This window comes from Talpa europaea (assembly GCF_964194135.1).
Source record: "Talpa europaea genome assembly, chromosome: 2".
Taxonomy (NCBI): domain Eukaryota; kingdom Metazoa; phylum Chordata; class Mammalia; order Eulipotyphla; family Talpidae; genus Talpa; species Talpa europaea.
This window is the reverse complement of record NC_140068.1, coordinates 61736443-61763231: the sequence shown is the minus strand read 5'-3', so window position 1 is coordinate 61763231 and position 26789 is coordinate 61736443. Positions and strand designations below refer to the sequence as shown.

Sequence of the window (26789 nt, the reverse complement as noted above, 5' to 3'; positions counted from 1 at the left end):
CTGTAAAAGAATTTTTAAGCATGTTCTTCTTTAATAGAAAAAAATATAGGTAAACTGAAGCCAGTAGGGATTATAGTGTTAGTTTATTAATCATAAAGCAAATAACAGTAGAATTCATCAGATACTTTTGATTCTAAAGCTACTGTACTTACAGTATAATAGTTTTATATATAGTTTATACATCAAAAGTAATTACTATATAAGTGTCCTAAATAAAACAATAATGCACCCTTGATTTTTTTCACCTAATTCATTAAAATTGTGACTTATGAATTTATAATTTCAAAGAGAAGGAAGCATTTGGAAATGTCCTTTAAGATTTTTGTAGAAATCAACAAAAAATATGTTTTGCTATAGGATTGCTATTAACTAAAATTTATGTGGTATTTACCAACCCTCTGAGGTGGATAGGACTTGTGTTTTTGTTGTCTTTATTTTACAGTTGAGGAAACTGAACTGAAGAAAGATCATTATTTCCCCATATTACATAGCTAGTAAATGGTGGAGCCAGGACTTAATTCCAGTCCTCTGACCCTAGAGAATATGCTTTTTCCACTCTGTCACACTTACCTCTAGGCAGACGTATTATTATACCATGGATGTTTTCACATATTCGAGAATATAATAATAAGTTATTTTTAACAATGTGAAACTAAATTTTTTCCTTCTTAAACCACTTTGTTTTGTACCCCAGAACAAACACATTGTTGGAAAAGGTTGCTGCTGCAGTGGACCAGTCAGCGTTCTACAGTGCCCTCTGGGGTAGTCTTCTCACCAGTCCTGCTGTGCGTTTACCTGGAATCACATATGTTCTTGCCCATTTGAACAGGAAGCTGTCTATGGAAGATCAACTTTATATAATTGGCAGTGATATTGAGTTAATGGTAGGTCTATATATGGTTGCTCTCGTAACCAATACTTCTTCAGAGCCAAGCACACTATTTATAACAGATACTGAGAATTGTGTCATAAACAAAGTTTCTGTTTTCATGGAACTGATAATTTTCATCAAGGAAATTTATAAAAGGCCAAAATAATCAGTAACTATTGATTTTAAAAGTTTCAGGTTTTTTTATGGAAAACTAATTGTTCATATATTACATCTGCTGTTATCCCAGTGGTCTTTATTGTCATCTTGCTGACTGATCAGACCATAGTCATAATTCATTATAATATTCCAAAGTGGACCTTCTCTTTAAGCATATATTTTTTAATAGGAATGATGGATTTTAGACAAAATGATAGTTGGATTCTAAATAGGATTTGTGTAAAAGGATGTAGTACTAAAGTACAGTGAAAGATACTAGGAAAAAAAACATGTTCACATTGATTACATGCTTATGCTTTTCATATTGACAGAGCTATAATATCCCCTCAGAATTTTCTAACAAAGCAAAGTTGATGGGGATAGATACCCTATTTGAAATAGCTCAGGTTGATGACTCTATTACTTTGAGTGTTCAAGCTGCTACCCCTTCTCTTTTGCTTCTGAATTTTCCAGTTTTCCTATTTACTTACAGCCTCATCAAAGTTGAATCTGAGGAACATGTAGGTAGCAAAATTAAAGCAAGGTAATTCTAATATTTTGGGAACTTTGAGAAACGTTGATGAGACAGAATATTTAGAATTAATATAGAAACTAGAAATTTTCACTTAATTTCATCCACAATTCATTATGATTAATTTTTATCAAGTCTAATTTATGTTTTTTTCTCTAGTTATGCTTTTATTGTTAGATATTATTTAAGAAATTATGTCTAACCCTAGGTCACAATGTATGTTTTCTTCTAATGTATTTTCATTTACAATGGATGTTTACATTTATAAATGTAAATGTTATTTTCTTCTAATGTATGTTTACATTTATGAGAAACTAAACTGTTTTCCAGAATAGCTATACCATTTTTATGCATATCTCGCTAATGTATTGTTATATTTCTTTTTGATTTCATAGACATTTCAAACAAGTCACTTTTCTTTAAAACACAAATTCCGTAATTGGAAAACTATATGCAACACGTCACAGTCAAAGGACTGATCTTCCTAGTATTCAAAAAGCTACCATAAATATTGACAAGTAGAAAAATGAAATAATTCAAACATAGAAAAGATGCTCAACATTATTATAAGAGAAACAATTTTTTTTGTTTTTTGTTGTTTTGTATTTTTTTATTTTATTAAGAAAAAATTTTAAGCTACATATGAAAACTGGCATTTTCATATATCAGATTTGCAAAAATAAGATATATGAGTAAAAGTGAAAAATGAAATTGTTACACATAGCTGATTGGAATGTAAATGTATATAATCTCAATGGAAAAGTTTACACTATACATCTCAATTGCAATCGAGTATCTCCATAACTTGGCAATTCTTTTAGGGACTTATCCTCAGGCGTACTTGTATTTTACAAAAATACATTGCAACATTATTTACAATAGTAAATGTTTATGCACAGAATAACTATTCATCATTGGGAGCCTAGTTAAGGAAATTAAGATTTATCTATGAAATAAAATATGTCTTTGACCAAAAAAATACAGTGAAACTCTTTATGTAGCAATCTACATTGCTACATAAAAGAGCTTGAGATATATGCATGTGTGTTTTTACTTATATTTGCAAAATATAGTGATAATACTGGTTGGTTGCAAAAAAAGGAAATTGGGTGGTTAGGAAACAGCTATTGGAAAGAACTTTTTTTGCTTTCTTTTATGCACCTTAATGTTTTAAACCATCATAGTATAACTACCTATTCAAAATAGTGTAAATACATTTAATAATTGATAAGATTCTCAGAAGCAATCTTTTAATTTATTGACTCAAACAAAATTGTTACATTTTCGTGGTAAGTATTTCTCAGTGTAATAGACAATGAATATTAAAGCCTCTCTTATTTCAGGTAGAAGCTGTAAGTACTTCAGTGCAGGACTCAAGTGTACTTGTACAGAGAAGCACACTGGACCTCATACTCTTCTGTTTTCCATTCCACATGAGTCAGGTAAAAGATTAATGCTAATGTTAATGTGAGGCATTCTTTGGAATATTGTAGAGCTTTAATATGTATTTATTTTATTAAATGGATTTAAGTTGTATTATTTTGCTTTATAAACCAGCAAGTACATAGAAAACAAGTTTCCTTTTAAGGAATGTATGAAAATTTTGAGGAAAAATTATTTGTTGATTTGTATAAAAACAATATAAAAACTAAATATATAAAAATAAAAATAGGAAATTGAAATAGGTTTTTTCTTACCTTTAAAAAGGTCCTGATCTATAAAAAGCAAAAGGTAATTCACTGTCAGTTCTAAATGTGCCAACACTTGAGACTCGGGCCTTTTACTCAATTATTCTCTCTGTTTTGTTATTCTGGTTTCTGGTTTTGTGGTTTTGGGATGTGTATCAGGTCCTTAGCAGAGTTGGCTATAATTTGAAGGTCAATTATTTAGTCACTAATTACCTAGTACTTTTATTACAAATGAGAATAAGTAACTTGACAGATTGTAAAATGGAGTTCCATTGTTGGACTTAGTGTACTCAATTTTAAAGAAGACATTAATTCTTTTTGTGTTCTAAATCTTCATGAGGAGAGATGTAATGCACACCATTATGTAAACATTAAGATATGGAGAATTTCTACCTTGGAAAAGTAAGTTTCTTTCTAAAAAATGTCACTGGCAGAAAAAGACTATTATTTGGGGGTTTTGTCAGAACTGTGGTTAGTAGATAAGAATTTTCAATACGATTGGCTATATTTATATTTTTATTCAATTTTAATTTGAGTTATTAATAATTGAAGAATTTGCAGTTCATTTTCTATATTGTCCCTAAAACTACCCAGTTTCTATTGATACTCTCCATCCTTAAACCAGGGTTTTTCATTTTGCCCTTGCTTTTCACAGAAATACCCACTGGAATATCTAAATGTGCTACCAACCACAAAGAGTCCTTTGCTTGGTATGTGTCAGTCGATTGACAAGGCCAAGTAGAGATTCATGGCCAAGAGAATTTCATTGTTTGAATCAAATAAGGAGACAAAGAAATCACTCCCAAAGTACTGTCTCCCTTTCTGAAAGGGAGTTTATAAGATTGTTGTTATTTGGACAGATTAGGGCAGGGGAAAGTATCTAGAATCTCGACTGAACTGGTGCAGTGTAGTTTCAGGACCAGATAATGCTTCTGCACATGGATCACTTGTTTAGAAAATGGCCTTTAAGGGCCCCTTGGGGTGGGAATTTTATTGTGCAAATGGAGGTTAATGAACCTAAGGTAATTTTAGGTCATCCATGGTTCTTTCTGGGCTTATTTCTTTAAGGTTTAACCAGTTTGACCTGAATGTATGACAGACCCAAACAGCTCCTAATAGCTTTCAAGATTTTTCTGTGGTAACACAGATCTGCTTTGTTAACCTTCTTTCTGGGTAACAAATGTAAGCTTAAACTTAACCATAGAGGAGTGTGCCAACAGCCCACAAAGTGAAAATGATTTTTTTCGTTTTTAAAGCTTCATTAAAGAAAACGAAGAATATGCTAAAGAAATGTTTGCAGCTCAACTGCCTAAGATAATTATCTTCTAGTCCTTTAACTGAAGAAATTTATTGACCTTTCTCACTGCTTTCTTCCTTTCCAAATATTCAACATTGTTAATCCTTCAGTATAATGATAGTGGTCTCACCAAGATCAGAGTAATTAAGTCATAATAGACTTAAGTTGTTAAGAATTTGATTTAGTAATATCACTAGACTATTGTTTCTCAACTAATTTTCAGCCAGTGCATCCTTCCATATTTTACTCTACCACCCCTGTTTTCATACTAGCCAAGATTTTCTTCAGTCATACTTTCTTAATGAACTTTAAACTGGAGGTTAAAATAAATCAGTTATAGTTATACAACTAAATCGTTTCCTAATCTGTAAAGTTAAAGTAACAATTCCTATGTTTGAAAGATCAAATAAGTTCATCTGTAAGTACCTTGTAAGTCTTGAAGTTTGGAAGGTGTTGGAAGGTATTCCTTTTTAAAACAGAAACAAAAGTAATGTGTTTTTATGCAATTAAGCACAATCACATTCCTGACTTTTTCAGGCCACTCGACCAGACATGATCAGGATCCTGTCTGCAGCCCTTCATGTTGTTCTAAGGAGGGATATGTCCCTGAACCGAAGACTCTATGCGTGGCTTCTTGGTAGGTGTGTGTTTGTATATGGTCTTATGGGACCATGGAAGGAGGGAAATTTCCCATACATAAATAATATCAAATGGGTTTAAAAGGACTATAAAATATGAGCACTCTAATTGTGTATTCTGTGAAAAGCTTCTTCGTCAATCCATAGGTCATGTTCCCTCTTAACAAGATTTTCCCCCCTTCCAAACTGAAAGGTTGTTATATGTATGTGGTATGTAGACAAAGAAGGATAAGCTAATAATGTATATAATTTCCAAATTTGAAGTCAAAAGACTAGTGCTATTCCACACATGATACCAGTCTCTCATTCAGACAGTAATGTACTGTGTACACTTTCTTCTTCCATACTTTTTGTGTTTGGCTTGTCTTCACAACTCCTTCCTGCCTAGACTAGGACTACACATAATTTTTCTTGGATATCCTGAAACTTCAGTTATTTCCCTGTTCATAAGGTTTTTTAAAATATTGGGATGATTCTGGAACAATACTATAATACTCATATATTGAATTGGTTTCCCTTATTAAACTATCTAAAATGATCTCTCTTGCTGACATTGATTGGGCTACTAACTGGTAAGTGTTTAGTGCTGATTTTGAGATATTTGCTGTTTTGGTATTTAGTAAAAACATAGTTTTGAGAATTTCATTTTAATTTATTTTATAATTTGTTTCCATGGAGGTTTTGATAACAATGGTGCTATCATAGGACCCAGAAGCACTAGACACAGTAATCCTGAAGAACATGCCACTTACTATTTCACAACTTTTTCAAAGGAATTGTTGGTCCAGGTAATGAATGTTTTCATTTTAGTTTTTGGTTATTCACTGGCCACTAGAGTTATATAAAAAATGTCAGACAAAGTCTTAATTGAATAATTCATAGTTGAAGGGGTGGAGCAAGACTCACGTACTAAAAATAAATATAACCAGAAAATAACTACAGTAAAGTAAATAAGTAAGTATATACTAACTAGGCTTACTTCTATATAAATCCAGAGATTTTTTTTTTACATGGATAATTTTTTTATTAAAACACAGTTGTAGCTTCTCACCTGTCTGCCCTAGAAAAGTTGGAGCTTTTCCAAAAATGAGTCAGTACCTGTGTTATTTCTTCTGAAGCCTGGGGAAATATTTGGGTCACGAAAGGAATCTAAATGTTACAAAATTACTATTATAATAGAAATGTTACAATGATCCCTATTTAATACTATTTTTACTTCAATTATATTCCAAATAAAAAGAAAATACATGGTATCTGAAGCATTTTTCAATGACTAAGCTTAAAAGAATATAATTAGTTTTGAATCACCAATGGGAAAATAATTACATAATAGCAGATACTGCCATGATGTATTATACTCTGAGGCATGTTGATTATAAATAGAAACTTTTTATCTTTTGGATATGCAACTAAATAACTCATGAATTTATTTTTTTGGTACATCTTTAACTTTTCTACTTTTTTCTAGAAAAAAATGTAAATACTGTTTTCTTCTCTTAAGTTAATGTAACCTATTTTTTTAAAAAAATGCTACATTGAAAGAGCCTCAGAAAAGCAAGAGGGGATACAGTAAGGGATGTACCTCCATTACACGTGGTTGTATTTTAAAATATTTGTGTTAAAGAAAAATATTGTTTACTTAAATGGCTATTGTGATTTTTTCTCTTTTTTTAAAGGCAATGGTGGGGATCTTACAAGTCAATGGATTTGGAGAAGAGAGCACTTTAATGCAGGATTTAAAGCCTTTTCGTATTTTAATCAGTTTACTGGACAAACCTGAGCTAGGTAAAATACTGTCTTAGGGCATAAGGTCACATGTGGATGTCTTATATTGTTTCGTAATAAAAATAAGACAAAATCATTACTTAGAAAAATTGCTGTATTTTGAGGTGGCCTTAAATTCAGGTTCTCAACAATTTACCATGTAAAATTTACAACATTAAGAAGATAGAAAATTAAGATGTATATCCAACCAGTATGGGGGTGTGTGTGTGTGTGTGTGTGTGTGTGTGTGTGTATGTATGAATATACCCTCTACTATATATGTAATGAAGGAGTTATTTTTAAAATGCTGTTTAATCCTGATTACATTACTAAAATTGAAACATTTGTGATCTGGCATTAATATAATGTAGTTCATAAAATTCAAGGACTTGAAAAAAAAATTGGGTTATTTTCCTCTACTTCTTCCCTGCACCCCCTTTGTTTTATGTGTTTCCTATATTCTATATTTCTTAATTTGTTAGATATATTGAGAAGTTAGTTATTGTATCTGGGACAGAAATTAAGAAGAAAACAAAAAGTATATAATTTTATTAAATTATATGCAGTAGTTATAGCAAATATGTATAAGTTCTTGCACTAACTAGTAAAATAACTTGAGTTTTATCAATGGCTCTTAGAGTTTATTTTAGTTACATGTGACACATGAAGCTCAAGAATTTTTTTAAGGGGAGTGTCATCTGTTATGGTAATAAAGTTTAACCTTGTGATATTTTTGTATTTAAATAACAATAGTAGTAATATAAATATCATTTCATGAAAACTCATATTCTGGGAACTATGCTTACCCACTTTACAAAAATTTCGAATCCTTTTAACATTCTGGCACTATTCTGATTCTAAATGAGGAAAATAAATAACTTGTTTAAGACAACAGAGCTATTAACTGGAAAAACCAGTTCCCCTGATTCTATAATTGTGTTTATGTCAATCTATAGTTAAATCAACATTTATTTACTATTTTATTCTCAAAATGTGAAATGCAGCTTAGTTTCTGAAAAAAAAAAGTTTTAATAAAAACACTTATTTTAAAGCATTCTTTAATTGGGCCAATTTAAACCAATGCTGATTGTCTAATATGTATATTATTTTAGGGCCTGTAATTCTGGAAGATGTCCTAATTGAAGTGTTTAGAACATTATATTCTCAGTGCAAAGCAGAATTGGATCTTCAGATGGAACCTCCCTTCAGCAAAGATCATGCTCAGTTAAGCAGGTAGATTACCAAAAAATACACCATGACATAAAAAGTGTTCTCATTCATTAATATTCATAAAGTGGACATTGATCTATGAAGTTTGGTATTCTGAATGAGAATATTTGGTTTAAAATATCACTAAATTTGTGTGATATGAACTCTCATAATTATTGCACTAATCTGTCTAGCAGGTGATTAGAATATGATTACTGTATAATAGAACCACTATTTTCCAAAATTTGTCCTCAAACTTACTGGGTTAGAAAACTGAATTTTAGCAGTTAATGTGAAGATATAGATTCTAGGGAATTTATTTACACTCACTAAACTTACAAGATATGAATTGCCACATGTCAGTAATGGGAGTTGTTCTTGCTTTGGTAAGTAGGCCTGGTTATTTGCATGGAATAGTGCTTTATGATGACATGACATACTCAGGATGCCAAATCATAAATCAGAGAAAAATTTGAGCACAGACTTTAAATGAATCAAAGGGCACCATATGTTCTGTAAAAAAATTTTCTCCTAATTTAGTGGTTAATTTTTCTTTCAAGTATACACACATATACACTTTTAAATGCCTGGGACAAGGGATTACGCATTATATATCCTATTCTTTAAGTCAATGACAGCTAAACCTTGACAAAGTCTTAATTTTCATTGCTTCTCTAGTTTAAACAGCCTCTTCTTTTTCGGTTTCATCTATCATAAAATGATAAAGTTTCCAAAAGTACAATGTCTTCTACATAATTTGCATTTCATTAGTGTTTCTTAGTGAGACTTTTGTGTTTTTTTTCTTCCCCAAGTACACATGGAACATTTCAGATGGGCCATGTTGTACAACATATGTCTCTATAAACTTTAGAGGATTTAAGTCTTATGGAATATATTCTCTGACCACAAAGAAATGAAATCAATTATTAATCACAGGAAGATGTATGGAAAAAAAACTCCTAAATATTTAGGAACTAGATAAAACTCTTTTTTAGTAGATTTAAATTTTTTTTTCCTTAGTGGGATTTTTCAGGTAACCTGGGTGTTCCTAAATCACACTTTTATATATTAAAACATTTTAAGACAGGTTTTGATTTTTGATAAATCTGTTTCCTTATATTTTTTATTTGATGTGTTAATACTGACAACTTTATTTCATTCTCTACTGTCTGATCTTTTATATTTCCCCATAGAATAATTAGGCTTTTGTGCTGTGATGTGCTAGTTGTTTGACAATACCTCACTATACACAAATAGTTGTTTGAATTATTAGTAACGGTGGTAGGGAAGTGGATAGTTAGTAGACGTAAGAGGTCCCACTTGAAATTACAAAATTATCATTCAATAATAATGGCAAGTTTTGATAAAAATTATTTACAGTTCTTATCATTTTCTAAGCTAAGAATAATAAATTTTATTTAATCTGTCTTAAGTAACCCTTGACAGCACAAGAAAGCAGGCAAAATTCTCTTAGAATCGAGGCTATAAAAATGAAATCATGGGCCTCCCCTGTAGCGCAGCATTGGGCACAGCGCTGTGATTCTGTCCACAGCCTCTGCAGCGCGGATTCAATTCCTGGCCAGCCAGGGAGATTCCCACATGGTGTGGCAGACCTCTCCAGTCTCGCCCACTGCTCCCCTCAGCAGTGTATTTCAGTCGATCTGCCTGTTCTGTTCCCCACTCTGTCTCTGGTGAATCCTCTCGCCCCCCCACACCCCCGTGCCTCTGGCCTGTACCCCAGCTCTTGTATAAATAAAATCTTTAAAAAAAAAATGAAATCACTACTCAGTTTATATGTGCTAAGGGAAACAAAAGAATTCAGTGCCATGTTACTATCAGGCGTTCAAAATAGTTCAAAAAGAACTTCCTGTTCTTGTGCTAGAAGCACAGCTGTTCCTTATCTTAATCATACATTTGGGGTATGAAGACTCAAATTTGGGAAAATGACTAATCATAAATAGAGGAAAGTATAAAAAGTTTTTTGCGATTTTTTCACCAGCAAAATTTTTAGCAAATAACCTAGGAATATGTACTGCCCTAACAAGATTGTATTCAAATTTGCATGTGAAAAATAAATGTTAATATTTATTAGTTTTTATCTTTTCCTTTTCAGTAAATTAAGGGAAAATAAGAAAACAGCAGAGTTGATTAAAACTGCCAACCTTCTTTTTAATTCCTTTGAGCCTTACTACATGTGGGATTACGTTGCACGTTGGTTTGAAGAATGTTGTAGGTATGTTAACTGTTTCATTCATTTTAATAGCATCCAAAGTCAACCTTTTTAAAAAAATTCTGAGTCTAATGAAAAGAATGTTCTTTTATATGTTCTACTACTACTGACAAATATTAATTATCTAATAGTCATAATCTGGTTCTACCATGTCACTCTAGAACATAAACTCAGTGATCATATAATCTTAGAATTGTAAAAAAGTTTAAAAGATGAGTTACCTACTTACCAGCACAGATCACATTTTTTTTTCTCTTGAATTTATAGTAATCTAATTTTCACAATTGTAAGCAGCAGATTGATGGCTGTTGCCTCAGCACATTTTCCCAAAATGATTCCCATTTTTAATAACAAAAAAATTCCTTAGTTTCTCTTGTGTTTGTACAGCCATAGAACCAGGCCATATTGTCACTGGTTAACAATCCTTCACTTCATAAGACATACATTTTTTAAAATGTTTTGAAAACCCAAAAATACTAGTGAACCCAAGTGGAGGCTCTTTCTGCACACTAGACCAAGTCCTACCAGGACCAGATTAACCTCTCAAACTTCTGGAGCATATTGTCAAAAACAAACATGTATAATCTCGAGTTTAGAATATTTAAAAAATATAAATGTCAATGATGTCAAATATTAAAGAAGATTAAGTTATCTTTAATGATTTAGAAAGTTATTTGCTTAACAGTTACTGAGCAACCAGTTGAAAAGCACTATTCTAGACAATAGCCCCTTTCTTCAAAGACCTTATAGTGGGAACAAGTAAGACATGCACACACATGTTCCTAGTATTAAACTAAATGTAACAATGCCTTAATAGAGAGATTAGAATGTGGTTGAAATGTAGAGGAATCATGAGTCTTTTTGCCAGCTGGCTCTAGACTAGCCTGGGTTTCCATCTTCATTCACAAATACACATATCCACCCTTCTTTAGCTATTCCTTAAACTATAGCTAACTTTTATGCTATTGATCCTTGTGCTGTTTCTTTATAAAATATTCTTCCTTCTTTCCTGTCTGGTAAGGTCATCCACCTTTCAATAACTTTCCCTGACTCCTTCAGAAGGCCTCCTGTCAGAATCAACTTTTTCTACACTGTCACATTGTTGTGTTTGTCTATATGCTTATATACCTTGTTGATTAGGGACTTTGCATCTTCAGAGTGTAGAGCAAGATATAATGTGCATGATGTTGGAGAAATGATTCCTGTCCCTGTATGGGAAGAGGCTTCCTGGAAGAGGTAACAAACCTTGAAGAAAGGATGCATTCTGCCTATGAGAGAAAGAAGTTGGGGCAGGATAGCAATCCTGGAGGGCAAGTTGATATAAACAGAGGGCCAGAGACAAGAAATTAAACAACAAATAATGCATTTTAAGTAGGGCAGAATATTAGTAATGGGAGCAATGGGAAATACCAAAATGTGAGACATGTCCAAAACACTTGAAAGTAGAGAATGGAAGTTTCAGGGAAAGGAGAAGCCTAGGAACCTGGCTTTGAGAATTTTCACCTAGAAGTATACCAGTATCCTGGAGAGAGGGAATATGCTTCATCATGAGAACATTACTGTGTCTTCCCCAATGTTGATTTAGCCCTCACTAAAAAGACAGTATTGTTGTTTTGTGTATCCTTATCACTCAATGATAATAGTATAGTTGATAAATTGAATTTTATCCTTTTAGGAGGACACTGCACGCCAGACTGCAGATTGGGCCTGGAGATAGTAGTGAGTCATCTGAGTTACAGCTGACCAGTTTCTGCTTACTGGTGGATTTTTTGTTGGATATAGTTTCTTTGGTAAGACTACCTTGGTTTAAAAAAAAAAAAAAAATTCATGGGCCTCCCCGGTGGCGCAGCGGTTGAGCACTGGATTGCGAAGCTGCCCGCGGCCTCTGTGGCGCCAGTTCAATTCCCCGGCTGCTCCCCGGCCACCTGAGGAGGAGGGTCCCGCATGGCGCGCAGACCTCTCCTGCCGCCCGCTGCTCCCCTCAGCAGTGTACTTCGGTCCTTCTGCCTGCTCTGCTCCCCGCTCTGGCTCTGGTGAATTCTCTCACCCTCCCGCGCTTCTGACTGTACCCAGTGCTTATATAAATAAATAAATAAATAAATAAAATCTTAAAAAAAAAAAAAAAATATTAAAAAAAAAAAATTCGGAAAATCTAGTAACAGTTTAAATGTTTCATATTGGATATAAATCTCATGTCTGAATAATTTTATCTTTAAAATTAATTTTTCCCCTTTGGCATAGCTTTTTCTCATAAAACTTTTCATGATTGTCCTGACATACATACATACATAAATACATACACACGCACGTCTTAAGTAATATGTGGAATATATTTCATAATTGCATGTTATTGAAATTTTAAATGGTTAGTATATATAGTATAATGCTGTATTTATATTATTTATATTCATTAATGATTCTGTCTATTAAATGAAGAGTATTGGAAATCTTTTCCTCTTATCTTTTCTCTCAATTCTGCTTTCTTATTTTGAAGCCTACTAGAAGTATGAGAGTACTGTGTCAGGTATGACATTCAGTCTGTTTTTAATTGATTGTTTTCACTTTTGTCATTTAATTTCAGTAATATAACAGATTACATTATTTATAATATATGGGGTTATTTTATAATATAGGCTTTGAAGTAAATTGAAAATTTGTGATTGGAAATTTAAGTCATTAATAATAAAATGACCATATAATGTTAATTAAGAGCATGATATATAAAATATTGTAGATAAGTAAAATTATTTCCTTTTTTATATAGATTGAAATAAAATAAATAACTTTGGATTATACATTGTTTAAACTTAATTATTTTCCTTTTTTATTTTCAGGAGACTTACATTGAGATTCAGACTGAACATTTGCCCCAGTTGCTGCTTAGGATGGTTTCTGCCCTGACAAGCCATCTCCAGACATTGCACTTGACTGAACTTACTGATTCACTCAGACTCTGTTCAAAGATACTTAGCAAGGTTCAGCCTCCACTGTTATCTGCCAGCACTGGAGGTGTATTACAGTTTCCAAGTGGACAGAACAACTCAGTCAAGGAATGGCACGATAAAAAGGTAAGCATGTTATTTATTGTTTTACCTGTTAAACCAAATATATTTCTTCAAAAGGGAACAGTTTAAGTTAAATTATTATTTAAATATCAGTATATCTTTCCTAGATCAAATTTGGTGGCAGTAGATTATCTTCTGAGCTTTTGACTCTAATGCATTTTTTATTTTCTGTGTCATCAGTTTGAAGTAGAAATAAAATGCCAGTAACATACATAATTTTTAATTCTCTGGTAGGCACATTTTAAAAAGTAAAAAAAAAAGACAATGAAAACATTTTCAGTTTTATTAAGCCCCAAATAGTTAATGTTATCCATTTCAACATATAATTAAATGCTAAACTGATATTAAAAAATTAGCCAAGTATTCACATTCCTTTTTGTACTAAGTCATCAAAATTCCAGTGTGTATTTTACAATTACATTATATCTTCATCCATATATTAAATTTTTAATAGAAATACTTGATCTATATTTAATTTCATAAAATTTACATTTGAAAAATTAGATTCACATACCAAGCTGTTTTAAACATACTTGAGTTTTCTGATAACTAAATTAAGATACTAAAGTTTCTGTCAGATCAGCCACATTTTAAATGTTCGGTAGCCACATGTGACCAGTAGCTACCATAATGACAAAGTTTTTACTCTAAATTTCATTGGCCCTTTCTATATGTGTTATACACTAATTTTTTTTTCTTACATCATAGGTCATCTTTCTATAGCTATTATCCCCCTTAGGTGCAGCCCTCCTACCAATAATCTATCCACATACCACCACCCCCATATCTTCCCTCCCCCATATACTGAATTTTTGATCATACTGTTCTTGAAACCCAGAGTTATTTACTCTTCAATATTAGTGCTATGTTAAAACATAGATTTTTAAATTTGTTTATTTTTTATTAAGATTTTAAATTTCTAGCATATAAGGTTCATTACCTAAATTCTGGATTTGTACAATTGCCCTTTTTCTCAGGGCTTTTTTTTTTGTTTTTGTTTTCATCCAGGCAAAATATACTATCAGGATGATCTCATGTTTTTCATCAAATTTTAATCATGAAACTTTTTTCCTGGGCCTACCCGGTGGTGCAGTGGGTTGAGCTTAGTGCTGGGAAGCTATCAGCAACATCCATGGCGCTGGTTCATTTCCCTCCCAGGGAGATTCCCACATGGCATGGCAGACCTCTCCTGTCTCACCTGCTGCTCCCCTCATTAGTGTATTCAGTCCTTCTGTCTGTTCTGCTCCCTGCTCTGTCTCTGGTGGATTCTCTTACCCTCCCGTGCCCCTGGCCTGTATCCCCGTGCTTGTATAAATAAATCTTTAAAAGAAAACAAAAAACTGGGCCTCTCCTAGTGGCGCAGGCAGTTGAGCGCTGTGCTGTGAAGCTGTCCACAGCCTCTGCAGCGCTGGTTTATCCCAGCCAGCCAGCGAGGTTCCCACATGGCACAGCAGACCTCTCCTGTCGTGCCCGCTGCTGCCCTCAGCAGTGTATTTCATCAGTCTGCCTGTTCTGTTCCCCACTCTGTCTCTGGTGAATCGTCTCACCCTCCCACGCATCTGTCCTGTACCCTGGTTCTTGTGTAAAATAAATAAATAAATTAAAAAAAAATTTTTTTCCTAAACATATTGTTCTTCATATATAAAATGAACTTGACTGTCCCTCAGTCAATTTCAGGGCCAAGATTATCCTGCATAAACTAATACTTGTCTCTCATTTTCCATTCTACTTGCTTATTACATATATGTGATGTATATTGATTCTCATTGTTGGAAAATTGTTTGTTACAGCATTTTCCCATAATTTATGTATCTAGGATCTTCTTAATACCTAATATCTAAATACCTAAAATAGGTTATTACCTGCCGTTGAAGCTTTTTCATTTGAATGAGAAAAGTGTGAGTAAGGGAATGACATTAGCTTTTTCTCAATGGCATATCCAAATATGTGTATATTTACTGTATAGAAAATACCTAGAAGCCCTTATTGATAGATTTAGATAAGGTAAATGGGAACATTCATTCATATTAAATGAAGGAAAATTAAATAATAGCCTTTCATTAAAATATAATAATAAAATGTAATATGCTTCTTCCCCCATCCTCCTGGTCTCTCTTTGGTTGTCCTGTGGGTTCGCAGGGTATATATGTTCTTTCCCATTTTTTAACTGAAGCACAATATTATTATTGTTACTGAGATGTCTAAAAATTGATCATATTTGAAAGCTGAAGGCATTTTATATATTCTCTTTATTGAAAGCAATGAGTCTTCAAAAAATTAAAAATCTTATTTTGTCTCTTTGTCTGTAAAATGAGTGCATTGACTCTCTCTACCCAAATATCCAAACCTATAATTCCTTTCCATTTTCAGAAAGACATTTTATTATAATCTGAAACATATTTCTATAATATAGTACTGAATATAACTGTGTGCAAGTTTAAATTTATAACTTGTATTATATTTGTGTAATGTCCATTGCTTTATGATCTCTATATTTAAAAAAATACAGAATAACTATAGTAATAAGCTAATGACAATTTTACCATGTAATTGAGACTTTTTTTAAAAGCTGAATTGCACAAAATTTAAATGGTTGGTAACCTTTCAAAGGAGAAAAATTGACAAGAAGTTCATTTCTGATAGTCATCTCTAAAATTTGGCATTGTAATAAAAAAGGATCTGTACTGTTTCAATTATTTACTATGGTAAAAAGAGCCTGAAGTTTTGAATCACCTAATCTGAGCTCTTCTATCTTCTACTAAGCTTATTTGCTGTAACCTTGGGCAAGTTCTTTTTAACTTCCTTGAGCCTCAGTTTTCTTACCTTTGAAGCTGAAAAAAACAGCCTCTCTTCATTCAGCACCCATTCTGTGTAAGGCACTGGGTATCCAGTGATGAACTAGCTATAGCCTCTGCCCTTTTCAATCCTTTCTTTCTAGTTGGGAGACACATTAAACAAATAATTGCACATTTTATTATAGGTGTGGAAATGTATGAAGGAAAATAAAAAATGCTAGGAACATGGAATATGGGATGACCTGATCTAATTTGGGAGCTAAGGAAGACTTTCTTGAATAGGGATTGAGTGCAGCCCTTGAGAAATACAAATAGAAGTGAAGTGGAAAGAAGAGTGCACTTGGCAGAGGAAAGAGCATGTGTAAAGGCTATTAGACAGAAGGGAGTGAAGGGAGGAGACATCTGTTGAGGCAGGCAGGGGCCAGGTCTTATCAGCCTTTTTACTGTACTAAGGCTTTTATTCTTTATCTTAGGAGCAGTGGGAAGACACTGAAGGGAAAAAGGCAGATTTGTGTATTAGAAAAATTACTCTGGCTGCAGTGTGGAGTATGGAACTGAGAAACAAAAATGGATTTGGGGAGACCTGCAATAGTGCAGGTGAGAGGTGGATATGACTTGTGTTAATAAGATGGGAGAGTGAAGACGGAAATAAATTGATGGATTAGCCATATATAGGAGGAAAAAACAGTAACAGTAATGGATTGTTAAGGGTAATGAGTGATCATTAACTTTCATTCAGTATTTACCAAGTGTTAGGTACTATGCCAAGTGCTTTAAATATGCATCTTAATGCTAACAACAACTGTAAAATGTAGGAATTATTGTCATCTCTATTACACAGTTTAGAAAACCGAGGTTTGGGGAGGTTAAATAACTTGCCAAGCTAGCTAGTAGGTCACAGAACCTTAGCTGATTCACAACCCAGCACCCTTAACCACAACACTGATGTCAATGTAGGAGGAGAGGTGGAAAAGTTACTTGGAATCACCATTAGGTTTTTATCTTCCTGGTTTGATGACTTGTGTCATTCACTGAAGTAAGGAACTTCTGGTATCACCCAGTTTTGTGGGGAGCACTTAGTGCATATCTGCAGTTTGAATCCAAATTCAAATTATAGGCTAGTACAATCACCCAAGGAGTTAATGATAATGTACAACTTTTGTTTACTTTGAGTAAACTAGAAAATTTGCTCATTAATTTTATTCATCATATTATTATAAGGGGAGAGAACAGTTAATCCATTGCAGCTATTAACTGGTTCATTTTTTTTGTTTATATTGTAATTATTTGTCTTTTATGTTCTCTATATTATAAATTATTCCTTCCACTCCCAGTACCTAGTACAGTGTCTGGTATATAATATTATTTCATTAGTTGCTTAAATAATATAAGAAACAACAATAATTAAATATTACTTTGTACATTTAGACAAAAATTTCACATTCATGTGAAAAAAGATGATCTATTTAATTTCTAACTTTTTAGATGTTTTTTAACTTGCATATCTCATTCCTTGTTGCATTGCTTAGATATGAGGAAAATGATTTCATGAAGTAGATTATATCAACCTTCAGCTGTTTCAAAACAAGGACATATATTCTAGAAATCTATACATATATAAGTCTTGCCCTCAAGAACTTAACCTTATCAAGTGCATGTAGTGAATAATATTTAATGATGACCCTATATTAATATATACATTAGAATCATGTCAATACTTTCTACCAGTTTTCATAGACATGAATCAATTATGGAAACTGTTTTTAGGTCAACTGAATATTTGGATGAAATTGTGAATAATCTAAAACTGACTTCTTTCAAAATATAGCTATTTCTAATTTTTAATTCCTGTTATGTACATTTAGCTACTTAACCTTTTGCTCTTTTTAATTTCTATCAGGTATCATCAGTTTCTCTTGAAAATCCTACTGAAGTGTTTGAAGATGGAGAAAATCCACCAAGTAGTCGATCATCAGAGAGTGGATTCACTGAGTTTATACAGTATCAAGCAGAGCACACTGATGACATTGACAGAGAACTGAGTGAGGGACATGGAGCAACTGTCATCCCAATTGGTAGCACATCTTCTGAGACAGAAACAGCCTCTACTGTGGGATCTGAAGAAACTACTATCCAGCCCCCTCCCATAATCACTCAGGGAACAGCAACCCGAAGTGGGAAGACAGTCCAGAAGACTGCAATGCAGTGTTGCTTGGAATATGTCCAACAGTTTCTTACCAGACTTATTAATCTCTATATCATTCAGAGTAAATCTTTTTCTCAGGCTTTGGCTACAGATCAGCAAGGGGATCTCAGTCGAGAGCAAGGAGAGGCTTCAAAATGGGACAGGGATTCACATGGAGATGTAAAAGAGAGAAACATAAGTAAACAAAAAACTTCCAGAGAATACCTTTCCTCCTTCCTTGCAGCCTGTCAGCTATTTCTGGAGTGCTCAAGTTTCCCAGTTTACATTGCTGAGGGGAGCCATACCTCAGAGTTACGTTCTGAAAAATCAGAAACTGGTAAGGTCTTCTTTTTATTATATTTAAATATTTCCTATAACACACCTCTCTTTTAATTAACACTCAGATATTTAAACTGGGATTTTTTTTTTACATAATAAAAGTGTTATTTTAGTTTCCAATTTTTTTTATGAAATTTTGTCATTATGGGGAGATTGATATATTGGAAAAGATTGTGGTTTTGATACCTATCAAAATTTGCTTATAAATGAGTAAAAACTATGAAAGAAAGCAACTCTCTTCTCTTGAGAAAAGTAATTTAATGTTTTGATCCACTGGTTTCTTTTTTTTATGGCTAGTATCATATATGTTTTCCTTTTTTATTTAATTTCATATATACACACACATAGTGCAGTGAGAACTACATAAGTCTGTTGATTACTATACTGTCTCCCAGACAGGACAATATGACTTAATATGAGAAAAATACATAATAAAAAAGTTTGTGAAATTCTTGTTTCTACTTTATTTTCTTAAAGCTCTAGTCAAGATGAGAAACCATAATTTATTAACAGAGCAAGGCCTCAAGGTGTTAAGTAAAGCTGCCTTTTTTTTTTTATTAACTTGAAACAAAAGTGAAAGGTTTCATGTGATAAACTTGTCTTCCATCTTTTGTTTCAGACTGGGAGCATGTGCAGCCTCCACTGTGGCTTCAAACTCTAATGAATGCGTGCAGCCACGCAAGTGATTTCAGTGTGCAGAGTGTTGCTATTTCACTAGTCATGGACCTGGTAGGATTGACTCAGTCTGTGGCCATGGTCACTGGGGAAAACATCAATAGTGTGGAGCCTGCCCAGCCCTTAAGTCCAAACCAGGGAAGAGTAGCTGTGGTTATTAGACCTCCCCTCACTCCGGGTAATCTGAGATACATAGCTGAGAAGACGGACTTTTTTAAGGTAAATTCAAAGAAATACATGCATGACTGAGATAATATTGAGTGTGCTTAGCAGGGATTTTAAAGGAGATAATCAATCAACTTAACTGACACCTTTTAATATTATAGCATATAGAAATAGATACCACACTTGATCTGTACTGCTTTTCCCATCTTGTCCCCAGTTTTGTGAGGAGAAAATAGGTAAGGTTAAGGAGGTAATAGGGTAAATTAATACAAGTATTAAGGCATTCTGAAATGCATTCATTCTTTTTTTTAAAGATTTATTAATTTATTATGAAACTGGAGTGTAGGCCAGAGGTACAGGGGGTGAGAGGATTCACCTGAGACAGAGTGGGGAGCAGAAGAGTCAGATTTACTGAAATACACTGCTATGGGGAGCAGTGGGTGAGATAGGAGAGTTCTGGTGTGCCATATGTGGGTTAGCATCCTGGCCAGGAATTGAACTCAGGCCTTCGCAATGATAGTGCTGAGACTTAACCCCTAGACCATGAGGAGGCCCCACATCCATTCAGCTTTATTCCTCGAGTTGATTATCTAAATTGAATTTTATTTTACTTTGTAGCATATAATCATAAATACTAGCATTACTTAGGTCACTAAAATGTGAAGTAGAGACTTATCTAAGCCCTGTAGAAAGTGCTTTCGTGTCTAATGTTTAAAATAAATATCATTAAGAGACTATTAAAGTGGGCCTCCCCAGTGGCGCAGCGGTTGAGTGCTAGGTTGTGAAGCTGCCCGCAGCCTCTGCGGTGCCGGTTCGATTCCTGGCTGCTCCCCGGCCACCAGAGGAGGGTCCCACATGGCGCGCAGACCTCTCCTGCCGCCTGCTGCTCCCCTCAGCAGTGTGCTTCGGTCCTTCTGCCTGCTCTGCTCCCCGCTCTGGCTCTGGTGAATTTTCTCACCCTCCGGCACTTCTGACTGTACCCAGTGCATGTATAAACAAAACAAACAAACAAACAAATAAATAAATAAACATGCCTCTATTAAAAAAAATAAATAAAAAATAAAGTGGTTTTGAGACTGTGGATGACCAGAAAGTGGGCAGATGGAAAGCTACACTTTTAAATCTCATCCCAGTGGCATAATGAATATTAAATACCTTCCACATTTGGCAGAGATATAGGTGAACCTAGTAAGAAATGTTTGTTAATAACTTTTCGTTTATGGTTTTCTAACACTATCACTTTTACATCTTTTCCTTTAGCATGTAGCTTTAACATTGTGGGACCAACTAGGAGATGGGACACCTCAGCATCACCAGAAGAGTGTGGAACTATTTTATCAATTACATAACTTGGTTCCTTCTTCTAGCATCTGTGAGGATGTTATAAGTCAGCAGCTAACTCATAAGGATAAGGTAAAGTCTCCTCTTGTCTTCTACCTCCTTCTGTTCCCATTGTACCAATAAGTAAATTAAGGTAAAATAATTGCATCTAATATCTGAATGATATATAATATAGCTTCAATTTGAGTGATTTTTATTATCTTTAAATGTGTTCTTTTCTTGTTAGAGGAATGGTTTTCATGAAAGCATGAGAATAAGAAAAATCAAGTAACCTAAAATCAAATGCTGGATTTATTTTTTGGTTCAGGATAATAGTTAAGGGTAGCATCCAGACTAAAGTTGTTGCTTAAAGTTGTTGCTGGGTCATTCAAAGGTGAATCAGTGGACTCAGATAGAATCAATTAATGTAATTAACAAATGCATGGGGAATGAAATAATGTATAATTTAACACTTTTAAGTTATGCTAATATGTGAGATTATATTATTTGTATGATAATAAATATCCAAAATAAGAACTTTGTGTTCTAATACATATAAAGTGATACATAAGTTGGTTAGAATGAAAACACAGGAGCCTCTCTGATGGTCTAAGGGGTTAAGTCTCAGCACTATGAAGCCATGGGCAGCCACTGCATCATGAGTTCGATTTCTGGCCAGGGAGCTACCCACATGGCGCTGCAGACCTCTCCTGCCTCACCCACTGCTCCCCTCGCAGTATATTTTAGTAGATCCACCTGTTCTGCCCCCCACTCAGTCTCTGGTGAATCCTCTCATCCCACCCCCTAGCACCTCCAGCTCACATCCCAGCTCTTGTGTGCATATATAAATAAAAATAAATAAAATGACAGCAGTACACTGGCCTGAGGAGCTGGAATAAATCATTCTCATTGTCCTCTTCAGGCGAGTTTAATGAATTTATGGTCTTCTGTGCCTGCTCTGTATTATAAATTGAACATTTTATCCAACAGCTTCTAGAAGTAGATTGCCCTAATTTATAATTTTTTAACCTTTTTTTTTTTAAGATTTATTTATTTATCCATACAAGCACTGGGTACAGTCAGAAGCACGGGAGGGTGAGAGAATTCACCAGAGCCAGAGTGGGGAGCAAAACAGGCAGACTGAGGAAGTACACTGCTGAGGGGAGCAGCGGGCGGCAGGAAAGTTCTGCCATGCCATGTGGGACCCTCGCGTGGTGGCCAGGGATCAAACCAGTGCTGCAGAGGCTGCGGGCAGCTTCGCAGCCCAGCGCTCAACCGCTGTGCCACCAGGAGAGGCCCTTTAATAATTTATAATTTTTTAAAAAATACTAGTGAGCTTGAATTAGCCATATTCAAAATTCGCCATATGGCTTGAATTTGCCATATTGTGTTGAATAAATGAAGCTTTTGGTAGAGGAGAAGATCAGAGGGTTAATATGGGAAATGAAGGAGTAAATGAGAGAAATAGAAAGTTTATTCTAAGAAATATGTTAAAGTTCTATTACTGTTTTAATGCATTCTGTCAAAATTTTTCAGAAATAGTTTTAAATAAAGTGTATTTAATAGTTTATTTTACATTAAGTATAAATTTCAGACAAATGTTTACTTGTGTAACATAATTTTTAAATAATTCTAAGTTCTGAATAAAGATGTTATAATTCATGAAAAACAATTAAAATATTTTTATTAGTTTCATTTTTACATCTTTGTATTGGTTGATGTACAAATACGGGTTTCACAGGGAAAGCATTTATGGATTGCACAGAAAAAAACAAGCACTCCAGTGACATATTAAAAGCTATTTAGACAGTGGCAGTCCTTGATTTTACTTGAAGTATTACAACAAGTACTGGAGAAAAGTTATAAAAGTTTTGATAATATCACAAGTTCTACTTGATTGCTAATAATACATATTATCAAATACAAAATGGTAGTCTTTTAGTTATACTGTTTTGTGTGTTATTATAACACTCTTTCCCAAATAATCTCAAAAGTGGCATAAAATTTTTTAGAAATGAATTCTAGGTGTTTAAATTTTTAAGCAGATTTGTAAGTGATGATAAATTCATTTGTGATTAATAATTTCTGGGAGTAAAAGTGAATTATATGATACAATAAAATCAATTTTTTCTACTAAGTATTTACATTAAAATGAGGGGACTAGTACTTCCTACATTTGAGATATCATGACATGTATAATATTAGCTCCTTCTATCTTGCTATATAATATTATCATAAACTACTTAGTGTAAACTATGAGGCAATAGGAGATTATCCTTTAAGTTTTATATATTTTTTTAATTTTTATTTATTTTTGCATAGAAGAACTGGGGTGTAAGCCAGAGATACAGGGGGTGGTGAGAGAATTCACCAAAGACAGAGTGGGGAGCAGAACAGGCAGATTAACTGAAGTACACTGCTAAGGGGAGCAGCAGGCGAGACATGAGAAGTTTGTCTTCTGCACCATATGTAGGTTAGCTCCCTGGCTAGGGATTGAACTCATGCCACAGAGGTAACAGCACTGAGACTTAACCCCTAGGCCACCAGGGAGGCCCAAATTTTATATTTCTCTATTGAAATAGTGTCTACATTTCTACTTCTACAAAATACATAAAGTATGTTTCAGCATATATTGGAGTACTGTGAACATTGAATATAACACTCTTAAATATTTCCTTTGATTTTGCTGAAATAACATCTTCAAGGGAGAAATAATTTCATCTCCCATATTCCTCCTCAGAAAATAAGGATGGAAGCACATGCAAAGTTTGCAGTTCTTTGGCATCTAACAAGGGACCTCCATATAAATAAATCTTCATCTTTTGCACGCTCTTTTGACAGGTTGGTTACATTTTGTATTCATATTTTCGTCATATTCATGTCTCTTTTCTTGACTTCTCTGACCAGTTTAGGAAGTTAGAAGGTACAGATTTGTAAAGAGAATTTATTAATATTTTTAAAAAATTTAACCTGTTTTAAACTGCATGACATTTTCTTTTCTTTTTTTTTTTTTTTGACATTTTCATTTATCTACCAGATTTTCCCTTTCTAGTTCTGTTCCTTTCATTGGACAACTATTCATCAAGTCTTTAATATGTGCAGCATAACTTATTAGATATTATGGATACAGCAAAGTATATTATTGCACTTGAATCTATATTCATATTTAGTGAAACAGCATATAAACAGTAGTTTATATAACTGCTTCTAATCCAGCTATTCTTAACCTATTTTCCTGAACTGGACTTATTGAAATCTATAGCTAAAATAGTAACAAATCCTTTCCATGAATTCAAAGAATCTATAGCTGCCTGAGAGTGGTTTTGATTCTTTGTTTAGACTATTTAGATGATTCATACCCAAAGTGAAATTGGCATTAACTTTCTTTTATATTGACTTTCATGTAGTGGATTAAGTTAGTTTCACCAACAGCACTCAAAGGTGGCCAGAAATATAGCTCTGCTTAAAGCCTAGTTAGGATCCCATTTGTACTCTACTGGATGTTATTTCAGCTGGTGGTTCTCAAGCAGCATCACAATTTTTAGGTGATCTGGCTATGGAAACGCTATAATGTACAAGACTCAGGGTCTAGGCACTTTCCAAATACTATGTCTAATTTAATGAACACCTTATCGTACAAGTAGGCAGTGGAGGCCCAGAAAAGTTAAGTGGCTTGCCCAAGACCACCCATGAAATAAAGTGGACAGCCCATATCTTGGGTTTTCTGATCTCCATACCTTACCTAGATGGTCTTTCCTTGAAATACACACATAGCTTTAACTCAGAAAGAAACTGGGAGCAGGGGAGCAGGGACATAGTGCTGTCTTGCAGGAAACTCACTATTTTATTTTTTTTTTTATGAACAGGAATGTGTTGCTAAAACATGACTAAATTTTTGTTCTGTTCTTATATTATAAAATAAATGTATGCTTGTGAAATTTCAAGAAACAAAAGTATATAAGGAAAGGGAAAAGAACTATTTTCTCCTCATTGTATCTGTTGAGATTGTATGGATTAAGATTATTAAAATACTGTGGTCAAAGTTATCTTGAAGTATGATTATTTTAAAAAAGTTAATGCAAAATAATAAACATAACTTTATAGTGATATTAATTTTCATAAAATTGGAGTATTACAATTAAAATAGGTATTTTGTTCTTTATTTTAATTATTGGTATTTATTGTAGGTCACTTTTCATCATGTTAGATAGCCTTAACAGTCTTGATGGTTCTACCAGCTCTGTGGGACAAGCCTGGTTGAACCAAGTCCTACAAAGACATGATATCGCAAGAGTTTTGGAACCATTGCTATTGCTTCTGCTTCATCCCAAAACTCAGAGGGTTTCAGTGCAGCGTGTACAAGCAGAACGTTATTGGAATAAGGCTCCCTGTTATCCTGGAGAAGAGAGTGACAAGCATTTCATGCAAAATTTTGCCTGCAGCAATGGTGAATATCACATGGAAGTAGTACAATTTTTCTTAGAATTAAGACATTAAAATAGAGAGGTGAATGCCACAGTAATTGGCAAGAGAATTGAATGTGATATTTTCTCCATGGGCTTTTTTCTCCCCTTTGCATGCACTCATGATGTGCTTGTGGGCCATGTCAGAATGTATTTTAGCAATGACCATCTTAGAGTACTTGGCTTTCTTATCAGCTGATTATTTTAGGGGAGGAATCAGCATAGCTCTGGTCAGAGATAGTCTTTGATGAAGATACCTTAAATGTTTATTTAGTAGTCTTGGTCCTACAAGACTTTATAGATACTTCCCTGGGAATTACAATGTTTATTTATATTTCATGAGTCATTTCCCACATCTATAAAATGGGAATAAAAATACCCATCAGTCAGGATTTTGTTTTGTTGTATTAGATCTAGTCATGCTTGTGACATGCTTAGTGCAGTGACCAGCATATCATAAATATTTGGTAGTCATTGTTACTATGCTGGCCACACTTTACAAGCTGTCATGTGATCACGTATATAATACAGGGATAATTGCCTCAGATTATTTTATTATACATTAGGAAACCATCTCATTTGTATTTTTTAAATAAATTTGTGAGGCCAGTAATAAGCAGCTTAATTTCCTGAGCAAGAATCTGATGCTTAGGAGGCTGTGACTTTCTCAAAATCCCACCACTGATTAAGTGATGGATTTAGACCTAAACTCTCATTCTCCTACTTACTCTTTAGTGTGTTTCTACAGAGCCATGGTTCCTCCTCTAGCTTCCTTTTTCCACTGAATCCCCTCAGTTTTCAAAAGCATGCTCTACTCTGATGGCCAGAACTTCTTTGTGTTAGTGCTTTACATACCACAGTTACTGCCTGTCTGCTGAAGTCTCTCTCACCTCTCCTCTGAGATTCATCTCAAAAACCACCTGGGGTATCATGGGCTTTTCCCTGAAGGTGATAGCATTTGGTTTCTATTCACATGGAACGAAGCCTTCTACCGCCTCTAAAAGAATGCCACCAGCATAGGGTGCCTCTCAAAAAGTACAAAATTGATGAATGATTTGTGATCCCCTACTAATTTTAAACTTAGAACAGTGGATGCCTTTTCTCTCCCCTTACTGTTTCCTGATTTAAGGCCTTACTCGTACTAGATAATTCATAAAAGTTTGTTTAATTTATTAAAATCAAGGAGGTGATTTATTTATGCATTTTCAAAATACTAACTACTTGAATTCTTAGAAATAGAAAAAAGTAAAGGAAAGTATCACATCGGGAGAGGGAAAAAAAAAAGCACTGAATTTTTTTTTTAAACATCCTTGTTTTTTGTTTTTTCCCCACAATACAGGATTTCTCCCCTCAGATGAGATTACCATAGTTTTCCCACCACCAAAATACTCCCTGTC

At 33.8% G+C, this 26789-nt stretch overlaps 1 protein-coding gene across 5 annotated transcripts in view; it reads left to right on the top strand.

The window, feature by feature from the left end:
* DOP1A (DOP1 leucine zipper like protein A) overlaps positions 1–26789 on the top strand; it is a gene marked incomplete at both ends in the record, with an annotated part of 61086 nt that overhangs the window by 6063 nt on the left and 28234 nt on the right. For 2 of the 5 annotated variants that reach the window (XM_084257396.1, XM_084257394.1), the window contains 15 exons: positions 695–884; positions 2903–3001; positions 5082–5181; positions 5888–5970; positions 6859–6967; positions 8059–8179; positions 10269–10388; positions 12061–12175; positions 12880–12909; positions 13220–13453; positions 18146–18767; positions 19389–19663; positions 20870–21022; positions 23670–23770; positions 25117–25376. In XM_084257396.1, the coding sequence (XP_084113522.1) occupies positions 695–884; positions 2903–3001; positions 5082–5181; positions 5888–5970; positions 6859–6967; positions 8059–8179; positions 10269–10388; positions 12061–12175; positions 12880–12909; positions 13220–13453; positions 18146–18767; positions 19389–19663; positions 20870–21022; positions 23670–23770; positions 25117–25376 (2612 nt within the window). Of the gene's footprint in view, positions 1–694; positions 885–2902; positions 3002–5081; positions 5182–5860; positions 5971–6858; positions 6968–8058; positions 8180–10268; positions 10389–12060; positions 12176–12879; positions 12910–13219; positions 13454–18145; positions 18768–19388; positions 19664–20869; positions 21023–23669; positions 23771–25116; positions 25377–26789 lie in introns of all 5 variants that reach the window. The other 3 variants (XM_084257395.1, XM_084257397.1, XM_084257398.1) reach the window with 3 other exon arrangements.